The sequence below is a fragment of the Talpa occidentalis genome, unplaced genomic scaffold (assembly GCF_014898055.3).
Source record: "Talpa occidentalis isolate TD23 unplaced genomic scaffold, MPIMG_talOcc4v2.1 talOcc4.4, whole genome shotgun sequence".
NCBI classification, from domain to species: domain Eukaryota; kingdom Metazoa; phylum Chordata; class Mammalia; order Eulipotyphla; family Talpidae; genus Talpa; species Talpa occidentalis.
Genome location: NW_023604295.1, coordinates 61,629,936 through 61,652,038, shown reverse-complemented (window position 1 = coordinate 61,652,038; position 22,103 = coordinate 61,629,936). Strand labels below are relative to the sequence as shown.

At 39.3% G+C, this 22,103-nt stretch overlaps 1 protein-coding gene and 1 pseudogene across 7 annotated transcripts in view; both read left to right on the top strand.

Moving 5' to 3' along the window:
* Nucleotides 1-3,249, top strand: part of CMSS1 (cms1 ribosomal small subunit homolog) — a 346,374-nt gene extending 343,125 nt beyond the window's left edge. For all 7 annotated transcript variants that reach the window (XM_054700663.1, XM_054700662.1, XM_054700666.1 and 4 more), the window contains 2 exons: nucleotides 1,371-1,459; nucleotides 2,948-3,249. In XM_054700663.1, the coding sequence (XP_054556638.1) occupies nucleotides 1,371-1,459; nucleotides 2,948-3,031 (173 nt within the window). In that variant the 3' untranslated portion in view covers nucleotides 3,032-3,249. The remainder of the gene's footprint in view (nucleotides 1-1,370; nucleotides 1,460-2,947) is intronic.
* An 8,205-nt stretch (nucleotides 3,250-11,454) lies between these two features.
* On the top strand, nucleotides 11,455-12,767 carry LOC119257578 (NADH dehydrogenase [ubiquinone] iron-sulfur protein 5-like; annotated as a pseudogene).
* Nucleotides 12,768-22,103: the final 9,336 nt, after the last annotated feature.

The following is a 22,103-nucleotide window of genomic DNA, read 5'->3' as shown; positions in this document are numbered from 1 at the left end:
GATTTATTTATTTATGCATATAAGAGCTGGGGCACAGGCCAGAGATGCAGGGGGTGAGAAGATCCACCAGAGACAGAGTGGGGAACAGAACAGGCAGATTGACTGAAATACACTGCTGAGGGGAGCAGCGGACAAGACAGGAGAGGTCTGCCTCGCCATGTGCGTTTCTCCCAAGTTTGTCTTTTTTCTACTGAGTTGTATATATTCTTTCTATATTCTGGATGTTAACACCGAGTTATATTGTATTTTATAAATTCCATTATGGTGGGATTTGGGATTGTTACTAAATTTTTGCTATTGTAAGTAATACTGTAGTAATCATCTTTGCAAGCAACTATGTTTAACTTTCTGGTATTTTTGTCAGGATATGTCATCAAAGGAAATTTATCTTATCAAATAGTAGGCATTTTACAGCTCCTACTATATAATGCCCATGTGCCTTCCAAAGTGTCTTTACCTATTTGTTCTTCACCAGCTGTAAGTTATTTTTAAGGGAAGACTGTCAACCCCCTATCTTTCTCAATTTATCATTTTAATTTTGCAAAGAGGGGATTTTAAATAAAAGGCATTATTTTTAAAAAGTCTCTTAGGCAGAGAAGAAAATAAGTGAAGTAACTATAGAGAAAAGTTGACGATCAGTGCTGCAGTGTAAAGGAGAGCTTCAGTTATATTTCCCTGATAAAGTGTAATAGGGATAAGAAGTCGGGGGATAAGGGAAACTAACTGTACCCAACTCTGAGACCTCTGAGGAACAGACGGTCCCTGAGGTCCACTCCAGCCCCACATTCCATCGCTGTGTCTAGATAGACAAGATTCCATAATTGTCTCTAGATAGACAGGAAAACAACAAGGATATAGTCCTTAAGTGGTTTACCAGTTCCTTCAAATAATAGCAGACTTTGAATAGAGCCCATTCATCTTAACTTCTTTTTCTGCTTAAAATTAACCTCTCAGCGCTGTTCTCATCCTTCTTCCCACTTACATCCTCTGAGCCATGCAGATTCTGTTGGACTCATCTCCCCTAAAGGACCGCTACCCCAAACTATCAAATCTCTGTCAGGAATGAGACTTCACCCTCTGGGATTTGGGATAAAGGTTTGGGATTGATTCTTTGCCAGCCCTTGAGCATTTGACAAGCTTAGTAAGAGCAGCTTCTCTGTTTCCCTCAGAATCGGTGATAAGATTTTAAGAACCTCAGTGCTGCATTTGTTTTCCATCAAGAGAGGGTAGCACTTAATGTACGGAGATTAGTTGCCTGGGGAGAGGAGAGCAAATGAGGCAAAAAGCAACCAGGAGAATAAAAAAAAAATTTAATACATTTATGTCATGTGGTCTTCACTATATAGTAACTCTCTCCATGTCTCTTTCAGGTGGCCTTAATTTGAACCCCTTAAAGTTTCTGGTCTTTGACTGGAACTGGAGAGATCAGAAGTTGAGGAGGATGATGGACATTCCCGAGGTACTATGTAATCATCAATTGACTTTAATCTTTTTTTTTTTCAACTTGAACTTGAGTTCAAACACACTAAAAAAGTCTTTGACATGGGGAGCCAGCACATTCTGGCCTTTGAAATGATTTCTTTCTTTCAACTCTGAAGTAACTACAATTATAGAGACCATCTCACCTCTTACATGTAACTGTATACTTTCCATGTGTTTCATGGGAATAGATTTTGTTTCCTCATTAAATGCCCAGTGACCTCTGCCCCCCTGGGACCGCAACTATTCTGTACCTTTAAGAAACAGGGCAGTTGAGAGGACTTGGCATATTTGCTTGTAACTTGCTTTAGAGACGTGGAGACATGGTAATCTTTGTCATTCATCCTTATAAGTGTATGGGGGGGGCGGCGCATGTGGGACAAACTTGCCTCATGCCCTCATCTCCACCTCCTCCCCTTACTTACTTTATGGTCTATTTTGGATTTTGTGGGTAGGGAAACTTTTAATGTCTCAGTGAATTAAAACTGATCTTAATCAATTTTGAATGCTTTTGTGGGCCCACCATTAACTCATTATTTATGAAAGTAATCCATTACTATCATAATGTGAAAAATTATTTGCCACCTACCTTGTTATAATGGGGCTAATTTTTCAATTTAACCTGCTGCTTACAAGTTGTTGTTGGCGAGAAAAGGGTTTGTGCAGCAATAAACATGGTTGGCACACTAACCAGGAATGAATCATGGCAGCAACTATCAAAGAAACTTGTAATTACTCCTGCAAACATGCTGAATGAATTAATTTACCATTAAAACCATATCCCCAGAATGACCATACTGATTATAAATGATTGATAAATTATATCAGAAATCAGTTCAGGTTATATGACAATTTTTTCGAAATGCACATGTGCGCACACACACACACACCCTGTCTACACCTTGAACCAATTGGTTTTTTAAAACTGATTTAATGAATTTGATGTCAGACACATAAGCCCATACTTGGTAATAAGAAAAAGAAATAGGGGAGGAGGAGGGAGAGGGATCAAAATAAGGGCTGGAAGAGCTCAAGGGACTATGGTAATGATGCATGGGTGAAGTAAAATTTATATAAATAAATGAACTATTTTTAAAAAAGAAAAAGAAATAATGTCTAAATACCCTTGTTATTACCCATGATGATTTTTATTAGTTTATCATCATTAGCAGTTATTATAAATATTGTGTATAATCTAAGCACATTTTGGATATCTTTAAATACCTTTATATAAGATTTTATGAGATTTTATCTTAAATGACTACAAAGGACACCTTAATGAAACTGATTTTTTTATAGTATCTCTTTTTTTACATATATATTTCACTCTGAATTACATGTGCATGAGGAATTTATTCCCTCCCTGACTCTGGCCAAAACAGTCACATAAAGGAGTCCAGACGGTTCAATTTATTCACCATGGCCATCTTTTCTTGATCTTAACCTTGTTTTCTCTTCTCTCATTTAGATAAGAAAGGAGGTTTTTGAACTTCTGGAAATAGGAGTCCTTGGTCTGTGCAAGTCAGAATCTTTGAAGCTGGGCCTTTTCTAAGACTGAATCCTAATGAAAATTCCAGTTTTCATGGTGGGATTTGCATTTCCTTTAATGACTCTGGCACATTGCAAGTAGTCAGTTAATATCAGCTATTGTTTTATTGTTAACTGCATCACCAGATGGAGCATTGGAAATGTTTGCTAGAGATTATTTGACAAAATTGAATCTGTCCTTTGCCAACTTCCATGTATAATAAAGTATCACTGGCTTGTGTACTTTTGGTTGAGCAGAATAAGTTTTCTCCCACCAACTAGCGTCTGATGTGACGTGCAGAAGAAGGGAAAGAACTGCAGGGTAAACTTAGGCAAACTCCTTCCCCTCCTAAGCCTCAGTTTTATCAGCCTGTGAAATGGGAATGATATCTCACAGGACGGTCATACTCAGTGTGGTGGTACATGGGGATAGATTTGTAAACTGTGAAACCTGATCCCAGTGAGAAGGGTGGCAGTGTTAGTGACAAAGAATTGTAAGGGTATGTGGTACTTTGTTAATGTATAAAATATAACACAATAACTACAACTGTCTTTTTTAACCTTTTACTTTGAAATAGTTCAGACTTACGAAAAAGTTGCAAAAATAGTATAGAGAATTACCATATCCCCTTCTTCCAGTTTCCCCAATGTTATGTGAAGATACCATATTTACCCAAACTACAAAATCAATGTTTTGATTCATTACAATTAACTACAGACTTTATTTGGATTTCACCAGTCTTTTCACTGACATCCTTTTTCTTTCTTTTTTTTTTTTTTAAGATTTATTTATTTATTTATCCATTCATTCATTTATTTAATTATACAAGTACTGGGTACAGTCAGAAGTGCGGGAGGGTGAGAGAATTCACCAGAGCCAGAGCCGGGAGCAGAGCAGGCAGAAGGACCGAAGTACACTGCTGAGGGGAGCAGCGGGCAGCAGGAGAGGTCCTCGCGCCATGTGGGACCCTCCTCTGGTGGCTGGGGAGCAGCCGGGGATCGAACCGGCGCTGCAGAGTCTGCAGGCAGCTTCGTAACCCAGCGCTCAACCGCTGCGCCACCGGGGAGGCCCTGACATCCTTTTTCTATTTCAAGATCCAGTCAAAGATCCAACATTGTATGTCATTATCACAAATTCCTAGTTTCCTTGGATTGGTGACAATTCACCATCCTATCTTTACCTTTCATGACCTTGAGGCTTTTAAGGAATACCGGAGAGATAGTTTGTAGAATATACCTCAATTTGAGTTACTATTGGTATCTCATGATTTGATTAAGGTTTTCCATTTTTTAGTCAGAAAACCAATAATACTGGGTTATAACACATAGAACAAAGTAAATATCCATATTTAGTCAGAAGTGAGATGTCCTTGATATGTCACATGGGGTATACAATATGATGTGCCTTATTACTAATGATGTCAACCCTAATCCCCAGCTTATAGTGGCTTTGCCAATTTTTTCCACTGTAGATTTGCTATTTTTCCCTTTGTAGCTAAATGTCTATATTAATGCTTTGGAACTATGCAAATATCCTGTTCTTCCTGATAATTTGCCCACTAATTTTAAAAATGTTGGTTGTTCTTGCCTACAACAGTTATTACTGTAATGATTTTTCTTTTCTCTCATTGCATGAGCATTTGTTAATGGGAATTCTTCTTTCAAAAATAATTTTCCTGTTACATGTTTTTTTCAATTATTTATTTATGTCAATATGAACTCATGGATATTTATTTTGTTCTATGTGTTATAATCCAATACTATTGGTTTTTATTTTGGTGCTCAAATTCACTTACTTTTTTCCTAATGTAAATAATGTTTATTGATTACCCCTTCTGTGTCAAGTATTGTGTTTAGGGCTTTCATTTACATATAGTTTTATCATGTTTAATCACTAAAAAGGTTCTGAATCAAAAGTGTTATTCACATTTTATAAATGATGTAACTGAATATAAGAAGGGACACGCACTAATGTGTAGTAAAACCAGAAATCAAACCCAGGTCTCCTGTATTCACTTCAGGACAGACACCATGGTTGTCTGTTTCAGAACTCAGACATATAAAACGAATAAGAGGTGGGCCTCCCCAGTGGCGCAGCGGTTGAGCGCTGGGTTGCGAAGCTGCCCACGGCCTCTGCGGCGCCGGTTCGATCCCCGGCTGCTCCCCGGCCACCGGAGGAGGGTCCCACATGGCGCGCAGACCTCTCCTGCCGCCCGCTGCTCCCCTCAGCAGTGTATTTCGGTCCTTCTGCCTGCTCTGCTCCCCGCTCTGGCTCTGGTGAATTCTCTCACCCTCCCGCGCTTCTGACTGTTACCCAGTGCTTGTATAAATAAATAAATAAATCTTTAAAAAAAATAAAATAAAATAAAACGAATAAGAGGTAATAAAGCAAACAGATGCTCATATTGGTATGTAAAATTCCATATTTGAATATTATGAAGTTTTAAATGAGCCTGGAAGTCTTGTAAATACAATCCCAGTAATCACACACTTCTGCACACAAGTGACTTTACCAGCAATTTGTTGATTGTGCACCTCTGTGGGCAAGAAGCCACACACAGGGACTCGAAGGAAAGAGGAACAACTTCCATTCTCAGAATCTTGGTAAGTCCAACAAGTTAGAGGAAAAATATTTTATTTATTTTTATAAGTGAGTAGTGTTCCATTGTGTATATGTAGCATATCTTTATCCAATCATCTGTTGATGGGCCCCAGGTTGTTTCTAGTTCTCTACTGTTGTCAATAATGCTGGAGTATATATGGGGGTGCCAATTCTTCAATTCTTTTTTTTTCTTTTTTTTTTTTTTTGCATTTTTCTGGTAAATACCCAGAAACAAGGTAACTGGAGTATATGGAATTTCTTCATATTGTTTTTCATAATGGCTACCCCAACTCACATACCCACCAACAGTGTACAAAGGCTCCCTTCTCTCCACTTCCTTGCCAGCACTTGTTTTGATTTGCATTTCCCTAATAATAAGAGATGATAAACATTTTCATACCTGCTTCTTGGCTATCTGTATTTCTTCTTTTGAGAAGTATCTGATCATCTGCCCATTTTTTTAAAGTTGTCTTTTTATTGTTCTTGAATTTTATGAATTCTTTATGTATTTTGGATAATAATCCCTTGTCAGATATATGATGTCTTTTGTTTTGACCATAGTTTCTTTCGCTGCATAAAAACTTTTAGTATGATGTGGTCCCAATTGTTTCTTTTTACTTTTGTTACCTTTGCCTTTGGTGTCAAGTCTCCAAATACATCTTTAAGACCAATGTCAAGTAGCATAACACCTGTTTTCTGCTATGTATTTTGTGGTTTCAGGTATCTACATCCAAGTCTTTAATCCATTTTAAATTAATTTTTATGCGTGTTGGTAGATAGTTGTCTAGTTTTATTCCTTTGCATGTGGCCATCCAGTTTTCCCAGCACCATTTTTTTTTAAGTTTTATTTATTTATTTATACAAACACTGGGTACAGTCAGAAGTGCTCAAGGTGAGAGCATTCACCAGAGCAAGAGCAGGGAACAGAACAGGCACACTGATGAAATACACTGCTGAGGGGAGCAAAGGGCGCGGCAGGAGAGGTCTGTGCGCCATATGGAACCCTCACTGGCGGCCGGGGATTGAACCGGTGCTGCAGAGGCTGTGGGCAGCTTTGCAGCCCAGCACTCAACCGCTGCGCCACCAGGGAGGCCCCCCAGCACTATTTATTGAAGGTACTTTTCTTTCTTTATATGTTCTTGGCTCCTCTTGTAAATTAGTTGTTCATATATGTATGTGTTCATATATTTATGGGATTACTTCTGGGCTCTCAATTCTGTTATGTTGGTCTGTTTCCATTCCCACATCATGATACTTGGATTATTATGATTTTGCACTATAGTTTTAGGTCTGGAAATATGATATCACCTTTTTTGATTCTCTCTCTTTGCTATTTAGGGTCTTTTGTAGTTCCAAATAAATTTCATGGTTTTTCATTCTATTTCTGTAAAGATTGCCATTGCACTTTTGATAGGGATTGGCTGAATCTGTGTATTGCTTCAGGCAATATCACTATTTTAATGATTTTAATTCCTCTAATTCACGCATAAATATAACTCCATTTATATGTGTGCCCATGTATGTGTTCTGTTTTTTTTAACAAGGTCTTAATAGTTTTCTGCGTACAGGTATTTCACCTCTTTGGTTAAATTTATTCCATGGTTTATAATTCTTTTTGATACAATTTTAAATGATGGTTTCTCCTGATTCCTTTCTGCTAGTTTATTATTTGCATATAAAAATGCAGTATATTTTTGTATATTTGTTTTGAATCTGCCACTTTGATGTATTAATTATTTCTAATATCTTTGTATTGGATTACTTGAGATTTTCTATGTACGTTATCACGTCATCTGCAAAAAGTAACAGTTTACTTAATTTCCAGCTTGTATACTTTTTCATTTTCTTGTCTATTGCTCTGTCTAGGACTTCAAACATTATATTGAATAGTAGTGTTGAGAGAGTGGACATCCTTTCCTTATTCCTGACCTTAGAGGAAAAGCTTTCAGTTTTTTATCATTTTCCTTTTATCATTATCAATATGATGTTAGCTGTGGGTTTGTTTTATATATGGCCCTTGTTATATTGAGGTATAATCCTTATATATCTATTTAATTAAGGGTTTACATCATAAATGGATGCTGAATCTTGTTTATATGGTTTTTCTGCATCCGTTGAGATGATCATGGTTTTTGGCCTGCCTTGTGTTGATAGATCATGTTTTTTAAATTTGTGTATCTTGAACCATCCATCCTTCTTAATCATGATGTGTGGTTCTTTTTGGTGTGTTGTTACACATGGTTAGTTACCATTTTGTTGAGGATTTTTGCATCTATGTTCATCAGCAATATTAGTCTATAATTTTCTTTTTGTGTGTGATGTCCTTGTCTAGTTTGGAAGCAGGGTAATGTTGGCTTCATAAAGTGTGTTTGTTAGTTTCCCCTCCTTTTCAATTTTTTTGAAAGCAGTTGAGAAGGGTAGATATCAGTTCTTCTTTGAAAGTTTGATAGAATTCACTATAAAAGCCATCTGATCCCAGGCTTTTGTTTTTGGGTGGCTTTTGATTACTGTTTCAAATTCCTTATTCATGATCAAGCTATCCAAATTTTCCTCTTTCCCCCCCTGATTAATTCTTGGGATGGTGTGTGATTTTTTTTTTTAATTTTTCCATTTCTTCTAGATTGTCCAATTTATTGCCATATAGTTTTGTAATGCTTTCTTATAGTCCTTGGTATTTCTGTAGTTCTCTTTCATTTCTGATTTTATTCAAAATTCTCCTCTTTGTTATTCTAGTTAGTGGATTGTCTATTTTATTAATCTTTTCAAAGAACCAGCTTTTCAATTTCATGAATGTTACTTATTTGGAGGGAAAAAGTCTTTACAGATATAATTAAGGTCAGGATCATGAGATGAAGTAATCATCAAGGATTATCAAAATGGGTCATAAATCTATTGACAGGATTCCTCATAAGAGAATAGCAGAGAGAGAGATAACAGAATAAAGAAGAGAAGACACAGACAAAGGAAAAGATGGTGTGAAGATGAAGACAGAGATTGGCGTATGTAACCACAAGAACAGGAATGCAAAGAGCCATCAGAAAATGAAAGAGGCAAGGAAGGATACCTCCTAGTGACACCAGCAGGAGTGAGACTCTTGATTTCTGCCTTCTGGACTCCAGAACTGTGAGAGAACCATTCTTGTCTTAAACCACCAAGTTTGTAGAAATTTGTGGTGGAAGCTTCAGGAAATTAAAAGCACTCTCCATAGGCAACTGAGTAATACTGAAGGGTAAATGTCATAACAGAGAATGTGGTGGTGCCTATAACATATGCTCCAAATGTGTACAATTCACAATCAGCCTAAAGATGCTCTCCCTCAAAAAAAAAAAAAAAGTCAAAATATTGGACTGCCTTTGACTATTTTATTGAACTCTTTTTTTTTTTAAGATTTATTTTTTATTTATGCATACAAGAGCTGGGGTACAGGCCAGAGGCACAAGGGGTGAGAGGATTTACCAGAGACAGAGTGGGGAACAGAACAGGCAGACCGACCAAAGTACACTGCTGAGGAGAGCAGTGGGCAGGAGAGGTCTGCTCGCCATGTGGGTCTCCTCCCTGGCTGAGGATGGAGCTCATGCTGCAGTGGCTGCGGACAGCTTCATAGGTTGTGCCCCAACCCCCGTGCCACCAGGGAAGCCCTTTGTTGAACTCTTCAAGGCTTCCCACTGCCATCTTGTGGCTTTCCCCTACTCAGGACTGTCTGATGTTGACATTGGTGTTAGACTGGACTTACATGGATACAGATTTTGAGCAGGTTTGATAATGAGGACATCATTGAGGGGGTTTCCTTAATTCAGAAGGCTGTGGGGATGGAAGGATTAGGAGCAGCATCAAACTAGTGCTGGAACAGCCCGGGCTGCCAGCCTCCCAGACCTCTAATCCAGTGCAGGTCCTTAAAACATAATTTGAATGAATTAGAAATACAGGGTCATTTATTTCATATTTTTCACACCAAGCTCCTAAAATATAAGCCAAAATGTAAATTGTTCCTTTCTTACCAGTGTGGACAGAATTATTCAGGAGAAATAAAGAAAATTGTTTATTTCCACACCAAAAAAAAAAAGGAAAAAGAAAAGCCACAAGAGAATGAAAATTAATTCAATCTGAAAAGTTAACCCTATTATTTTCATTCCTTTAATCCTAATATGTAAGATATCCTTGGCCAATGGTAAGGGGAAAAAATGAGTCACATATCTTCCCATACAAGCATTTAGCTTCCTATCAATTGACAGGTCATATATTAATCTAAAAGAAAGTATCAATCATGATTGCGTAAGAGGGTGCATTTGCAAATTAAGACATGCTTCTATGCTGTCAGAATTCAGAATAATTCAAAAAGCCACTATTGACTTGCCAAAACCAAAAAATACCATCACCATGAATATTATGTGTGCTTGTGTATGTGTGTGTACCCCACACATATAATTACTTCCTGACTTTATATTCATGTGGTACATTTTCATCCCAACAGTTAAAATAGGAAAAAGCAGTGAAATATGAAGCAACCCAAAATGTAACGCCTGAAGAAGCTATCTACTCAGCAGTTGAAGAGAAATGAAAGCAAGGACTTAATCATTATGAAATTTCTAATGATACCACAATAGCTGCCAACAACTATCATATAAATGTCAATCCAGAACAGTGGTTCTTAACCACTATTTTGACCCCCAAAGGCCAGTTGTCTTATCTGAAGATTTGTAAAATTATCTCAACTGTGATGCTAGAGACCAGGGATGTTGCTCAACATTCTGCAGTCCTAAGAACAGTTCCCCTAAGGACAGAATTATCTGCACAAAATATCAATAGAACTGAGATTAAGGAATACTGTTCTAGAGATGTGAAAAGGAGAGTGCATGAGGTATATTTGTATATTTGAAATACATTTATTTAGAAAAAATATGTAAATATGTGAATATAAAAGTACCTGTAAAAAGTATTATCTGGCTGTCTCTCAAGAATGGTGCCCAGGGAAATTCCTCACTAAGATGGCTCCAAAAACAAAGAAGGAAGTCCCTGCCTCTCCCAAAGCTGAAGCCAAGCAAAAGCTTTGAAGGCCAACAAAGCAATGCTGAATTGTGTCCAGCACAGCCACAAAATGAAAGAAGATCCAGACCTCACCCACCTTCTGCAGCTCCAAAGGCAGCCCAGATATCATCAGAGAAGTAAGCTTGACCACTTTACCATCATCAAGATTACCAAGTCAGGGCCTCCCCTGGTGGCGCAGCAGTTGAGCGCTGGGTTGCGAAGCTGCTCGCAGCCTCTGCAGCGCTGGTTCGATCCCCGGCTGCTCCCCGGCCACTAGAGGAGGGTCCCACATGGAGCACAGACCTCTCCTGCCGTCCGCTGCTCCCTTCAGCAGTATACTTCGGTCCTTCTGCCTGCTCTGCTCCCCGCTCTGACTCCGGTGAATTCTCTCACCCTCTCGCACTTCTGACTGTACCCAGTGCTTGTATAAATAAATAAAAATAAATCTTTAAAAAAAAAAATCACCAAGTCAGCCATTAAGAAGATAGAAGACAACACACTCCTGTTCAATGTAGATGTCAAAGCTAACAAAGGCCAAATCAAGCAGCCTGTGAAGAAGCTGTAAGACACTGACATGGTCAAGGTCTACACCCTGACCAAACCTGATGGAGGTAAGATAGGGTAAGATAGTAAGAAAAGAGAACTCAGCTATGACTGGATGTTTACCATATCTTCAACCTCTTCCTTGCACATTGCATAGCACATCATAGTCACACACTTAGTTGGACAAATGGTGAGGACTTCGAAGAAAAAAATGTCATTTCAGGCCCCACTCCTCCTACCAGTGCACACTGCTCTATTGCTATTCCGCTGGTGTAGTCTGCTACCCCGCCCAGCTCCCAGTAGCTCTTCTCCTTGGAAATTAAGTGTCCCTACATCCTTTTGAGTCCTCCAATGTGATATTTAAACCACCAGGCCTCACTTGACACAGGCAAAATGACAGGAGGAAATGAGGCTAGCAATGTTGAAGGAGCTAGAGTAATTGACTTGCACACGTAAGGGTGATATGCCTTTCCACAAAATTTCTAATTCACTCTGCTTTTTCTATTTTTTCATTCACCAACCCCTTTAATTCTTATTCTATGTCCTCTTGCTTCCTACCTCTGGTCATCCACCCCTATCATGAGAGGCAGCCATTGCTGAATGATGTCATTCCATGCATGTGAGGACTTTATTCCATGACTGACTAAGGTTAGCCTGCAAACAACTTGCAACATGATGCTTTGGTATGAGCATCATTCTTATGTCATGATGATGTTAAAGGGATACTCCAGTTCTTTTTTAAGTCACTAAAGATGAGACTGTTTCTGACACTTTGCTTTTATACCAGAAAGTCAGAAACCACCCAGAGAGTGTGATTCCCTGTCACATGAAAGTGTTTCATTATGTTGGGTGAGAGGACGAAGTGCTACCCCAGGCCAGTGCAATCAAGCATGGACCTAGCTGTAAGAAGTTCTGAGCAGGCTTTCTTCTCACGTAGCCCTGGGGCACTGTGAGGAAGAGCTCTTTTCACAGTTCACTTTAAGCAAGAAGAATAATCCCTGCTTCTCCAAAATTCTATGAGAAGCAAACTATGATCTTTGCTCTCATTTAAAATGTATAGGTTCAGAGACCTTCGTGTCGTGGACCTATCGTGCTGTTGCGGCAGATAGAGGGGAGACAAGGGCACCCCGGGAGAACACAGTCATGCTTTTCTTTGATGTGCAGAAATGGCTGGGCCTTGATTTAGACCGCTGGATGACAATCCAGAGCGCTGAGCAGCCTCACAAGATTCCATCTCTCTGCCATGCTTTTGAAAAAGAGTGGATAGAATGTGCACATGGAACTGGTAGTATTCGAGCAGAGAAAGAGTGCAAGGTAGAAATGGATGATTTCGTAGAATGTCTGCTTCGGCAGAAAATGATCCGTCTGCCTGTTCTGTTCCCCGCTCTGGCTCTGGTGAATTCTCTCACCCTCCCGCGCTTCTGACTGTACCCAGTGCTTGTATGAATAAATAAATAAATTATAAAAAAGAAAGAAAGAAAACGATCCGTCGCCCGAAGAATGCCATCAGGAGACAGAGGGATAAGGTAATCCAGGAGGGGAAGTACACACCTCCGCCCACCACTGGGGCCAGGATGAGCCTCGGCCCTGAGCAGAGCATCTGTGATGACTGGATGTGGATTTTCATGTTCTCTTTTCTCCTCTGCAAAGTTTATTTACTGACAACCTCTTTGTGAAAATGTCTAAAAATAAAGGCTTGTTCCATCTTAAAAAAAAAATAAAATGTATAGGTTCATAAGGCTACTCAAGCAGCAAATTGAGTAGATCAGAGATAGATAGGTAGATAGTAGATCAGAGATTTGTTTCCCTCACATTTTTAGAGTTAAGAAGCACCTTAGATACCATACATTCAAAATTATTTGACCATGAAACATTTTTTTTTTCTAATTCTACATTAATAGAACTCCAACTCAAATCTGTGGAGTAGGGTGTGTACTACTACAGTGACTTCACAGATCAATTAGTTGCTAGACAAAAATGACGCTGATAAAGAAAATGTAGATGAAGAAATGGTGAAGAAAATGGGTATTAAGTACTTCACTCAAGGGGACTCCCTGGTGGCGCAAGGGGTTAAGCACCGCACTATGAAGCAATCCGCAGCCTCTGCAGCACGAGTTCAATCCCAGGCCAACTAGGGAGTGACCCACATGGCACAGCAGACCTCTCCTGACTTACCCACTGCTCCCCTCAGCAGTGTATTTCAGTCAGTCTGCCTGTTCTGTTCCCCACTCTGTCTCTGGTGAATCCTCTCACCGCCGCCCCCCCCCCCCGCATCTCTGGCCTGTACCCAACTCTTGTATGCATAAATAAATAAATCTTAAAAAAAAAAAAAAAAGTACTTCACTCAAGAGATCTCTCTTGGCTGAACTAACCCCAGTTTCCTCAGTCACCGTTCAATGTGCTAGTTCTCAATTATGATATAGCATGTTATTAATACTTTTTAAAAAATTAGAATGTAGTTTCACAGAGAAGGAATCATTAATTTTTTTTAAACAGTTCAAGTTTTGTCACATACTTAAAAAATGATTACTTAAACATAGCATCTAACAATTAAGTACTTGCCTAATCTTTAATTTGCTACGAACTACCTATTTGACTCCATAACTCCTAGTGGCTTTGCACGGATTCACAATTCTTCTGTCTTTGTCAGTCTTCCACATTTCCATAATCTTCTGATTACTCCTCAACAGTGAGAAAACACAAAACAGAAACCAGTAGTACCCCACAGTAGCACCCCACAGCAATCCCTGGACACCTAGATGAGCATACGGGAGATGCACCACTTCTGCGCCCCCTTCCTATCTCAGCCTCCTTTTCTTTCTCTTCTAGCTGCATCTTCATATAACAGTCTTTCAGCTAGAGTTCACAGGATTTCCCCCTTGGGACACAATACACTTTTCTAAAGAGACCATTACACTATTTGTTACAGAATTTAACTTTAAAATAGAATATAACAGCGTTTTAAACCACATGTCAGTAAATCTGTGTTTTAAGAATGCTGCTTTTTCTATGTTTGGTCAATTTTAATAACTTCCTCTAGACGCCATGTAGGAGAATTCATTAGTATAAATATTTTCCATACAATAAAATGGAAAAACAGTGAAGTGACTGCCCCATAAAGCTGATTAGACTCCGGCTGTAAGCCCACTTCCTGTGAGTCACTGACTAATACTTTCCTAATGACACCTCTTTCTAACGAAGGGATAAGGCTTCCTCACAACAGGTTACATAAATATGCAGTAGAAACACTGAATTCCAGGTCAGTGGCAAAATGCTGCCAGGTCTCAAAATGAAAGAATGGGCGAAGGCCCGTTCCTTCCACTCATGTCAAAAACATTCACCCTGCACAATGGGCTGCCTCTGATTCGTGTTCTAGACAACATTACTTTGACCTAGAGAGCTTGAAGACCTTGGTTGACTCAGGACTTGAACTTTAAAATATGTACTCATGTAATTTAACTAGTAATTATTCCTCCCCCTGCCTGTCAGATTAATTATAAATTGTGCAGCCCTGTGGGAAAATACTAATAATTTTTACAAAGAATGCACCTGCTCAATTCCTTTACCTTGAGAGACATTGCAGGTAAGTGAAATTCAAGTCTTCAGCTGGCCCTCTGCTGATATACACTACCCACTTAATATTTGGCAGCAAATTCATGGTTAGTAACCATTGTTTCCCAAAACTGAAAACAGAAAAATATAAAGCAGGGTGGAGTAGGGATCTTATAAAGTGCTGGGTTCATGAGAGACTCACACTGTCCCATGTCTACCTTTCTTTAGAATATTCTTGGTTTCTAAGTTTCTAGATTCTTTATCTACCCAACTTTGTAACATAATTCTTGACATAAATCAGCTTTTACTCTAAATGTCAGCACAGAAGGGGAGCTTAGAGATCATTGAATCATACATTCATCTTATAATGAAAAAATTAATGGGCTTAGAGGTTAAGTGACTTGACCAAGGTCATATATTGAGTTAGTATCAGTGGTCACATACCTGGTGGGCCTCTCCTTGGGTCCCCTCAAGGCATTCTACATATGCAATTGCCTAATCCCTAAAGTGATTCTTTGCCTGATTAGCAGGCACTCTGAGAACTACCAAGGAAATATTAAGAGAAGACCCTACTGTTAGGCAGATCACAGTCTCATGTTAGTTCAGGTCCTCTGAGGAGCAGATGCCCAGACAGGATTAGACAGGCAAGAGATTTATTGGAGGAACTTCCTATGAGAGAAAATTGGGAGAGAGCTGGTAGAGGCTCAGATTGTTGTCAGACCACAATACATCTTTGACCCCTGTGGAAGAGAGGGAAGTAGAGAAAGAGGGAGAGAAAGGAGAAGGAGAGTAAAAAGAAAGGTGGGAGGGAGAAAAAATAAAGAGGGCTGGAAGGGATACAGGTCTTAGATTGTGGTACATTAAAGTTTCCGCAAGGTCAACAGAGAGTCCCTGAAGGAGCCTCAGCATCCCTCCTGGGCTCAGCCACAGGCTAGCAGCAGCCTGGGAAATCATGACCTTGGAGCAAACATAGAAGGATCTCAGTGCAGCAGCTGGGCCATCCTTCAGTGAGAAACTGCAACAGACCTGTGAGGAATGTTTTCAAGGCCACCATAATCTTACCTAACATTCTTTGTGTGAGGAAAAGACCTTAAAGGAACTGAAAAGGGGAGAAAAAAGGCAGATGAGTAGAAGTGGCATTCAAGGCCAATGAGTTATAATGTAAAAGAAAAAACTCATTTCCTAACAAATGTCCTTGTGCCTTTAATAGCATGTTGCCAAGTGACTTGAGGCCTTTTAAGAACTTTGCTGGGAAATGCTGCTGTCCTGTGCCATTGCTATGAGAAGCCTTTATTTGTTTATTAGTTTGGTTTACAAAAGGCACCAGATGTTTTAAAACCTCAGGCCACATGCATAATCAAAAATGACATCATTAAAATGCTAATGATAGCAAATCCACTTCAAACACTTTCTCTCCAGCCATAGGGGATGCTGCTCTTTTCAAAATCCAAATGAATATACCACCTTTAGTTTTCCCACCAAGAATATTGTGCCATCAGTTTCATTATATTTTTTTGTTGTTGTTTTTTTTTTTTTTTTTTTTTTAAATATTAAATTTTATTTTTATATTCCCCCATACAATTGCAAACGCCCCATTCTGACCCCAATCCTTCCCCTCCCGTCCCCCACCCCCCAAAAAGTGTCTCTGGTTCATAGTTTTTTGTTGATTTTGATTTTCACTTTCTTATATTCATTTTCCTGGTCCCTTATTTAAGTTTTCTAGATTCCTGCTATGAGTGAGACCATTCGGTATTTTTCTTTTTCTTTTTGGCTTATTTCGCTGAGCATGATCCCTTCCAGTGCCATCCATGTTGCTGCAAATTGCATGTGTTTATCTTTTTTGAATGCTGAGTAATATTCCATGGTATATATGTACCACATCTTCTTGATCCAGTCATCTATTTTTGGGCATTTGGGTTGTTTCCAAAGCTTAGCTATTGTAAACAGTGCTGCTATAAACATAGGAGTGCAGGTGCTCTTTGGAATTGATGTTTCTGTGTCCTTTGGGTAAATACCTAGGAGTGGAATTGCTGGATCATATGGAAGCCCTATGTTTAGTAGGTCCAGAAATCTCCACACAGCTCTCCATAGTGGTTGGACCAGTTTGCACTCCCACCAACAGTGCACAAGAGTTCCTTTTTCTCCACATCCTCGCCAACATTTGTTGTTGCTAGTTTTTTAATATGTGCCATTCTCACTGGTGTGAGATGGTATCTCATGGTAGTTTTGATTTGCATTTCCCTGATTACAAGTGATGTTGAACATTTTTTCATATGTCTGTTGGCCATTTGCATTTCCTCTTCAGAGAAGTTTCTTTTTAGCTCTTCTGCCCATTTTTTGACTGGATTATTTTCTTTGTTGTTGCTGAGTCTCATCAGCTCTTTGCAGATTTTGTGATCAGTCCTTTATCATTAGTGTTGGGTGCAAAAATGTTCTCCCAGTTGGTGGGGTTTCTCTTTGTTTTTGTTATTGTCTCTTTTGCTGTGCAGAAGCTCTTTAATTTGATGTAGTCCCAGCTGTTTATCTTTCTCTTCACTATCACTGCTTTGGGTGATGTGTCTTTAAAGATGTCTTTGATGTGCAAATCCCGTAGTGTTTCGCCTATATTTCCTTCTATGTATTTTATGGTTTCAGGTCTTATGTCTAGTTCTTTAATCCATTTTGAGTTGATTTTTGTGTATGGTGTGAGGTAGTGGTCAAGCTTCATTCTTTTGCATGTAGCGACCCAGTTTTCCCAGCACCATTTATTGAACAAACTTTCTTTGCTCCAATGCATAGTCTTTGCTCCTTTGTCAAAGATTAGTTGACCATAAATCTGTGAGTTTATTTCTGGATTTTCTATTCGATTCCATTGGTCTGTATGTCTGTTCTTGTTCCAATACCATGCAGTTTTGATGATTATGGCTTTGTAGTAGAGTTTGAAGTCTGGGAGTGTGATGCCTCCATTTCCTTCTTTTTTTTCAGTAGAGCTTTGGCTATTCGGGGTTTTTGGTGATTCCATATGAATTTCATCAACAATTGTTCTATTTCTTTGAAGAATGCCATTGAGATTTTGATTGGAATAGCATTGAATCTATATATTGATTTTGGTAGGATGGCCATTTTAATAATGTTTATTCTTCCAATCCATGAGCAGGGGATGTCTTTCCATTTCTTCGTGTCTTCTTCTATTTCTTTTAACAGTGTTTTATAGTTTTCTTTGTATAGGTCCTTTACCTCTTTTGTTAGATTTATTCCCAAATATTTGATTTTTTTTGTTTCGATAATAAAAGGGGTGGTTTTTTTGATTTCTTCTTCTTCAGATTTATTGTTTGTGTATAGGAAGGCTACTGACTTTTGCGTGTTGATTTTGTATCCTGCCACTTTACTGAATTGATTGATGAGTTGAATTAGTTTTTCTGTGGAGATTTTGGGGTTCTCTATGTATATTATCATATCATCTGCAAATAGTGATAGTTTGACTTCTTCTTTTCCTATTTGGATTCCTTGGATGTCTTTCTCTTGTCTTATTGCTCTGGCTAGGACTTCCAGTATTATATTGAAAAGCAGTGGTGAGAGTGGACATCCTTGTCTTGTTCCAGATCTTAATGGAATTGCTTTCAGCTTTTCGCCATTGAGAATGATACTGGCTGTTGGCTTGTCATAGATGGCCTTTATGATGTTGAGGTATGTTCCTTGTATCCCAAGAATTTCAAGGGCTTTTATCATGAATGGGTGTTGCACTTTGTCGAAAGCTTTCTCAGCATCTATTGATATTATCATATGGTTTTTATATTTCTTTTTGTTGATGTGTTGGATAACGTTGATTGATTTTCGGATGTTAAACCATCCTTGTGCCCCTGGAATGAATCCAACTTGGTCGTGGTGAATTATCTTATGGATACATTGTTGGATTCTGATAGCTAAAATTTTATTGAGGATTTTTGCATCAGTGTTCATTAGGGAGATTGGCCTATAGTTTTCCTTTTTTGTGTTGTCCTTATTCGGTTTTGGTATTAGTGTAATATTGGCTTCATAGAACGTGTTTGGTATTGTCCCTTCCTTCTCAATTTTTTGGAAGAGTTTGTGAAGGATAGGCACTAATTCGTCTCTGAATGTTTGGTAGAATTCATTTGTAAATCCATCAGGTCCTGGGCTTTTGTTTTTGGGGAGGTTTTTAATTACCATTTCAATTTCACTGCTTGTAATTGGTCTGTTTAGGTGTTCTATTTCTTCTTTATCTAGCTTTGGGTGATTGTAGAGTTGTAGGAATTTGTCCATCTCCTCTAGATTGTTGAACTTGTTTCCATATAACTGTTCATAGTAGTTACTGATTATTCTTTTGATTTCTGCTGTGTCCGTTGTGATTTCTCCTCTTTCATTTATGATCCTGTGTATTTGTGCTTTCTCCCTTTTTTCCTTTGTGAGCCTGGCTAGGGGTTTGTCTATTTTATTTATTTTTTCAAAGAACCAGCTCTTGGTTTCATTGATCTTTTGGATTGTTTTTTTAGTTTCAATTTCATTTATTTCTGCTTTGGTTTTTATTATTTCTTTTCTTCTACTGGTTCTGGGGTTTTTTTGTTGTTCTTTTTCTAGATCTTTGAGCTTCGAGATTAGGTTGTTTCTTTGAGTTCTTTCTTGTTTTTTGATGTGAGCTTCTATTGCTATATATTTTCCTCTTATTACTGCTTTTGCTGCATCCCATACATTTAGGATATTGGTGTCCTCCTTGTCATTCAATTCAAAGAATTTTTTAATTTCTTCTTTGATCTCCTCGTTAGTCCAGTGGTCTTCCAGTAGTGTGGCTTTTAGTCTCCATGAGGTAGGATAGTTCCTTGCCTTCTTTTTATGATTTATTTCTAGTTTGATGCCTTCGTGGTCAGAAAAGATGGTTGGTATGATTTCAATCTTGGTGTATCTGTTGATGTTTGTCTTGTGCCCCAGTATGTGATCGATCCTGGAGAATGATCCGTGTGCGCTTGAGAAAAATGTGTACTCCGTTTTTTTTGGGTTTAGTGTTCTATAGATGTCTGTTAAGCCCAAATGCTCTAGGTCCTTATTTAGAGCTTTAGTTTCTTTACTTATTTTTTGTCTTGTTGATCTATCCATTGTTGATAGTGGTGTGTTGAAGTCTCCCACTACATATGTGTTTTCTCTGATGTCTGTTTTCAGAGAGGACAACAGTTGTCTGATATATTTTGGTGCTCTTTCGTTTGGTGAGTATATGTTAATGAGTGTTATTTCTTCTTGAAGTATTGTCCCCTTAATCATAATGTAGTGACCATTGGGGTCTCTTTTTATTTTTTTGAGTTTGAAGTCTGTTTTATCTGATATAAGTATAGCTGTTCCTGCTTTCTTTTTTGGCCCATTTGCTTGTAGGATTGTTTTCCATCCTTTGACTTTGAGCCTATTTTATCTTTTGTAGCTAAATGTGTTTCCTGGAGACAGCAAAAGGTTGGGTTTTGTTTCTTAATCCAGGCTGCAACTCTGTGTCTTTTTATTGAAGAGTTTAGTCCATTTACATTTAGAGTTAATATTGATATGTTAGCATCTGTATTTGCCATTATGTTTGTCTTTCCTTTGATTTTATTTATTTATTCTTTTAATAACTTTTTTTTTTTTTTGGTCTTCTTTCGTTGTTATTCGTCCCTCTGAGGTTCTGGCTTTAGGATTCCTTGTAGTATTTTTTGGAGTGGGGGTTTAGTCGCAATGAAATTCCGGAGTTTCTCTTTGTCTGGGAAGGTCCATATTCTTTCTTCATGGAGGAAAGAGAGCTTTGCGGGATAGAGTATTCTTGGTTGGCATCTGTTTTCTTGGAGTCTGTTGACTATGTCCCTCCACTCTCTCCTTGCCCGTAGTGTTTCTTCAGAGAAGTCTGATGTCAGCCTGATTGGTTTTCCTTTGAATGTTATCTGTTTCTTCCCTCTTGTCAGCTTCATTATTTTTTCCTTGTCCTGGATTCTTGGGAGCTTTACTATTATGTGTCTTGCTGTGTTTTTCCTTTCGTCGTGGAAGTTTGGTGTTCTTCTTGCTTCTTGTATATCAATTTTCAGCTCCTTCTTCTCATTTGGGAAGTTCTCTTCAATTATATCCATGAATATTTTCTCTGTTCCTACATCTCTCTCCTCTCCTTCTGGAATTCCTATAACTCTTATATTTCCTTTCCTCATGGAGTCAGATAGTTCCCGAAGTCTTTCTTCATTCTTTTTCCTTCGTACTTCTCTTTCCTTTTCTGTTTTGGTTCTTTTTATTTCTGTGTCTTCAAGATTACTTATTCGTTCTTCCATTTCATCTATTCTGCTTTCATTGCTTTTCCCAGAGTTCTTTAGTTCCTCCATTAATTCTTTGATCTCCTGCATTTCTCTTACTTCCCTCTTTAGGGACTCAATTTCCTTCTTCTGATCTATCACTTTTTTAATCATGGCAATTTTAAATTCTCTTTCTGGAAGGCTCAGAAGTTCTTCCAAGTTGCTGTCGTTGCAATCTGGGGAGTGGTTTTCTTTTTGTGGTGTGCTTCTTTCCTGAGGAGTTTTTAGGTTGCGTGTGGTTCTTCTACTCCCTACTGTCTGTTTTCTAATTTGTCGTATGCGTTGGGACACTGTGTTGCTCGGACTGACTGACATCTTGGGTGAACTTCTCCGCTCCCCTCTGGCTCTTCCAGGAGCCATCTCTGTCTTCTGGGGGAGCTTTCTGCTGGTTTTAGGCAGTTTTTACTGAAGAAATGTCCCTGTTCTCAAATGGCGAAGCGGGATGCAGTCCCTGCGCCTCCGGTTTCAGGCACACTCTTCTGCGCACCCGGTCTGCCCCGGACGTGGGTGCCTGCTCCCTCTGTGGGCTCAGACTGCTGGTCGGAAGGGGCCTGGCGTGGAATAACTTCCCGGCTGGCCACTGGGTCCTCCAGAAACCTTCTGCCCTTTTCAAGCAGTCTTAAGAAATGTCCTGTTTTATAGGGTGTTAGTGACTTTTTTTTCCTGGTCGCTAGGTGGCGCCAGAGATCTCTCCTATTGTCCTTGGGGGGCTGTTTTTCGCCTCCCCCCACCCCGTGGGACAGAGAACAGAGCGGGAATGGTAGGGTACACCTCAACAGCTTTGGGGTGCTGTGTCTGCCTTGTGCCCCACCGTCGTGGAGAACCCACGCCCCGAATTTTCGTGCCCCGGGTCTCAGTTCAAAGCCCTCAGTTCCAGGACGCGGGCTGTAGCCCAGTTCAGTGGCGCGGGAATGGCGCCTTTTGCGCAGCTCCCGTGCCTGGGCGCCTGGTTCCTGCTCACTCAGGGAGGGACCTTCACCTCAGTGAGGACCTCCGTGTGTCTCCCCGCAAGCCTAGGTCGTCTCCCCGCAAGCCTAGGTCGCAGGCGCGGGGACCTGGGCAGCCGCGATCCAGGTCTGCACTTGCTT